This window comes from Populus euphratica, unplaced genomic scaffold (genome assembly GCF_000495115.2).
Source record: "Populus euphratica unplaced genomic scaffold, PopEup_1.0 scaffold2369.1, whole genome shotgun sequence".
Lineage (NCBI taxonomy): Eukaryota > Viridiplantae > Streptophyta > Magnoliopsida > Malpighiales > Salicaceae > Populus > Populus euphratica.
The window spans coordinates 13,803-17,116 of record NW_011502208.1 but is presented as its reverse complement, the minus strand read 5'-3'; the positions used below and the strand labels follow the sequence as shown (position 1 = coordinate 17,116).

The window sequence follows — 3,314 nt, the reverse complement described above, 5'->3', positions numbered from 1 at the left end:
AAATCATAATAAAAAAATAATATGGGGGAACATTATAGCAATTCATAATGTTTTTTTAAAAAATTACAAAGCTAAAATACCAACCAGCTCAAAATTAAAAAAATAAAATCAACAAAGATAATTTAAAAAAAAAATAAAAATAAAAATCATATGATAAAAATATTATAATAATCCACAGTATTTTATGAATAAAGTTATAGTACTTTTTTAATATGGTGATTGATATTAAAAAAATAAAATTAATAAAAATAATTTATAAAAAATTATAAAAAAAACTATTTAAAAAACTATGTAAAATCCATATTGTTTTGTAAATAATATTATAGTGTTTTTCCCACGTAGCTTAATGTAACATGTAATTAATTGTGATTATTGGTTTTTAAAAAATATAATATTTTTTTTTTAAATATAACAAAAAATAAATCATGTGTTATTATCTGATTCACGCGGCCACATGGGAAAGTGCAGACTGTAAGAATCTATTTAAATCTTCTTACAATCTGTTAAAAGAGTCATTAAGTTCTGCGTTCTTTTTAAAATCATCTCATAGCCATCTTCATATTATCAGCCATGGCTCAAGAGTCCACCATTCACGCAAAGAGGTGAAGGTTACGCTTCTTTTTTCTTCTTCTTTTGTTAAGAAAATCCTGACTTCTTTAAAGTGTCTGTGTCTCAGGCATGCAGTTGTGACAGGAGCAGAAAAGGGGATTGGATATGAAATATGCAGGCAGTTAGCTTCTAATGGGATTTTGGTGGTGTTAACAGCCATCGATGAGAAAATCGGTCTTGAAGCTGTTCAAAAGCTGAAAGACTCTGGTATCTCTGATGATCTTGTGGTTTTCCATCAACTTGACGTGGTTGACCTCAATAGCATCGCGTCGCTTGCAGAATTTGTGAAAACCAAATTTGGAAAACTTGATATCTTGGTATATATGAAGTAACGAATTTCTTGGATTGTAATCATCTGATTTTTTTTTTGTTTATCTCATAATTTTTGGAACCTTGTGCAGGTGAACAATGCTGGGATTAGTGGAGTTGCACTAAAGGTTGACGCTTTTAAAAGAGCCTTTGAACAAGCTGGTGATTTCGTAAGTCTTGATTTTGAAATGACTCCAAGAGGAGGACACAAGTCATAAACTAATCACTATCGATCTTCCGAAACGGCAATGCCTGTGCTGGCTATATTTACATGATAGACCAGGAATCAGCCATTGACACTAATTGTTGCTTTTAATCATCATTTTGTGAATATTGAGGTTATTTAGAATAGAAAATTAAGTAGATCTTACAATTGTTGTTGTGGATATGTTTTTTTTTTTGAAGCGTTAAAAAGGGTATAAATTCTTTTGTGTAAATGCAGCCAACTGGAAAGCAAGTGTGGGCTGAAATTGGAACTCAAAGTTATGAGATGGCAGAACAATGTGTGAAAACAAACTACTATGGTGCAAGAGGAATGGTAGAAGCACTAGCTCCCCTCCTACAGTTGTCTGATTCACCGAGGATCGTAAATGTCTCTTCAAAGCTGGGGCTTTTAAAGGTACAGGACTGTCTTTCAAGAATGAAATCTTGATACTTTTTTATCCATATTGAATTAATTAGTAGTTTCATATTTTGGAATTTGGCCGAGTTATTTCTCCCTTTTTGAGAAAACATGAATTCGACTTCAAGACTGGTAAATGTGAAGTAACGTTTCTATGTCTTCTTATTATGAATTATCTTGCCTTCTGGATAATTTTCCTAGAAGAAACAATTTTCCTTGTTAATAATCTCTGTGTCGTATCTTTCCGAGCCTGGTAATTAAGTGCAAAGTACTTGTTTCCCGTGTTAGCTCCAAAGAATTAGCATTATAGGGATAATCTTGCATCTACTATCCTTTGAATCTGTGTTTCATTTAGCACAGACTATAGCACGTAGTTGTATTTACATGCAGTCTAACCCAAGTTTTTCCCTGTTATGCAGCTTAGAACATAAACAATGAATGGGCAAAAGGATTGCTGAATGATGTTGAAAATCTCAATGAAGATAGAGTAGATGAGGTTGTGAACGAGTTTCTTAAAGATTTTAAGGAAGATTTGCTGGAATCCAAAGGCTGGCCAACTTATCTGCCTGCCTATATTGTTTCTAAAGCTGCCATGAGTGCCTACACAAGGATTCTGGCCAAGAAGTACCCCAGTTTCTGTGTGAACTGTCTCTGTCCTGGCTATTGCAAGACTGACATAACTACCAATACAGGCATCTTCACCGCGTCCGAGGGAGCCGAAAATGCTGTGAGGCTGGCATTGCTGCCTGAAGGAGGGCCTTCTGGCTGTTTCTTTTACCAGAAACAAATGCTGCCATGCTTTTGAATGAAAATGAATCATTATAATAATGATGTGCAAAGTGACAGCAAGACATTGAAATTTTGCTGCTTGATGTATTCACTTGCAGCCTTCCAGGCAAGATAAACTGGAGTTACTGTCTGTGTGAGGTTGCATTTCAACTTTTTTAGATTAATGTGGGTGTCTGAGCCAGTTTGCGCTTACCACGACTAATCCCACGGGCCCTGAAGTTAACGACCATGTAAGCCTCCAGTAGGAGGTTGCATTTCAACTTCATATTATAACAAGTTGGCTAAAAAATAATTTTACAATAAACCAAAGTACAAGTCCAGTCCTAAGCTTTGCCAAACACAAAGTCGTGTATGGATTTAAATCTAAAACCCAATTTGCTTAGGCTTACCTTTAACTTATCAACTTCTTACATTATAGTTTTTTCTGAAGGGTTTATTAAAACATCAAAATCAATAATTTTTTCTCCATAATTTGTTTTAAGACATATTTAGGTAGTGTTGTTTGTCACTGTTTTTCTGAATGTGCCAAATGAATGGGCTAAAGGAGCGTTCAGTAATGTTGATAAACATTAAGTGTATGTCCACGGGGTGCTGGAAATGGGCCCAATAAAAAGGTCCACGATCATAGTTTCAGTCCAATTCATGTTTTCAAAATTCTATTTTGGATTTGAGCATATGAAAAACATATATTTTTTTTAAATAATAATAAATATGTGTTCCATCAATTTCTTAGGCCAACCCAACAATTTCCACATGGCGGAGTAGATGACGAGGAAAGTTGTGGGATGAAAAAGAATATACCATGTTTCGTCGAAGTATTCCAACAAGAAAATGTTTTTTACGTGATTTGTCTGTAAATCTTATAATATATATTTTTTTTATAAAAATAGTGATAGAAATGAATTTTTTTATGATAAATATTCTGACATCAGTGATACTTTTGATAAAAATACTTTTGATTAATTATATTTTTTTAATAAAATTA

At 33.3% G+C, this 3,314-nt stretch overlaps 1 protein-coding gene across 1 annotated transcript; it reads left to right on the top strand.

Annotated features, from left to right (window-relative positions):
- Window positions 1-459: 459 nt before the first annotated feature.
- On the top strand, window positions 460-2,633 carry LOC105118962 ((+)-neomenthol dehydrogenase-like). Its single transcript, XM_011017023.1, has 6 exons — window positions 460-602; window positions 677-926; window positions 1,011-1,088; window positions 1,361-1,537; window positions 1,965-2,467; window positions 2,576-2,633. Exons 1-5 carry the CDS (start codon window positions 571-573, stop codon window positions 2,343-2,345), a joined length of 918 nt encoding a protein of 305 aa, XP_011015325.1. The 5' UTR covers window positions 460-570; the 3' UTR covers window positions 2,346-2,467; window positions 2,576-2,633.
- The last annotated feature ends 681 nt before the right edge of the window (window positions 2,634-3,314 follow it).

Bases quoted from the DNA above. Each gene is read 5' to 3' on its own strand.
- LOC105118962 (XM_011017023.1), top strand. From the start codon at position 571: ATGGCTCAAGAGTCCACCATTCACGCAAAGAG. The intron at 927-1,010 runs GTATATATGAAG...AACCTTGTGCAG, and splicing joins TTGGAAAACTTGATATCTTG to GTGAACAATGCTGGGATTAG. The intron at 1,538-1,964 runs GTACAGGACTGT...TATGCAGCTTAG, and splicing joins CAAAGCTGGGGCTTTTAAAG to AACATAAACAATGAATGGGC.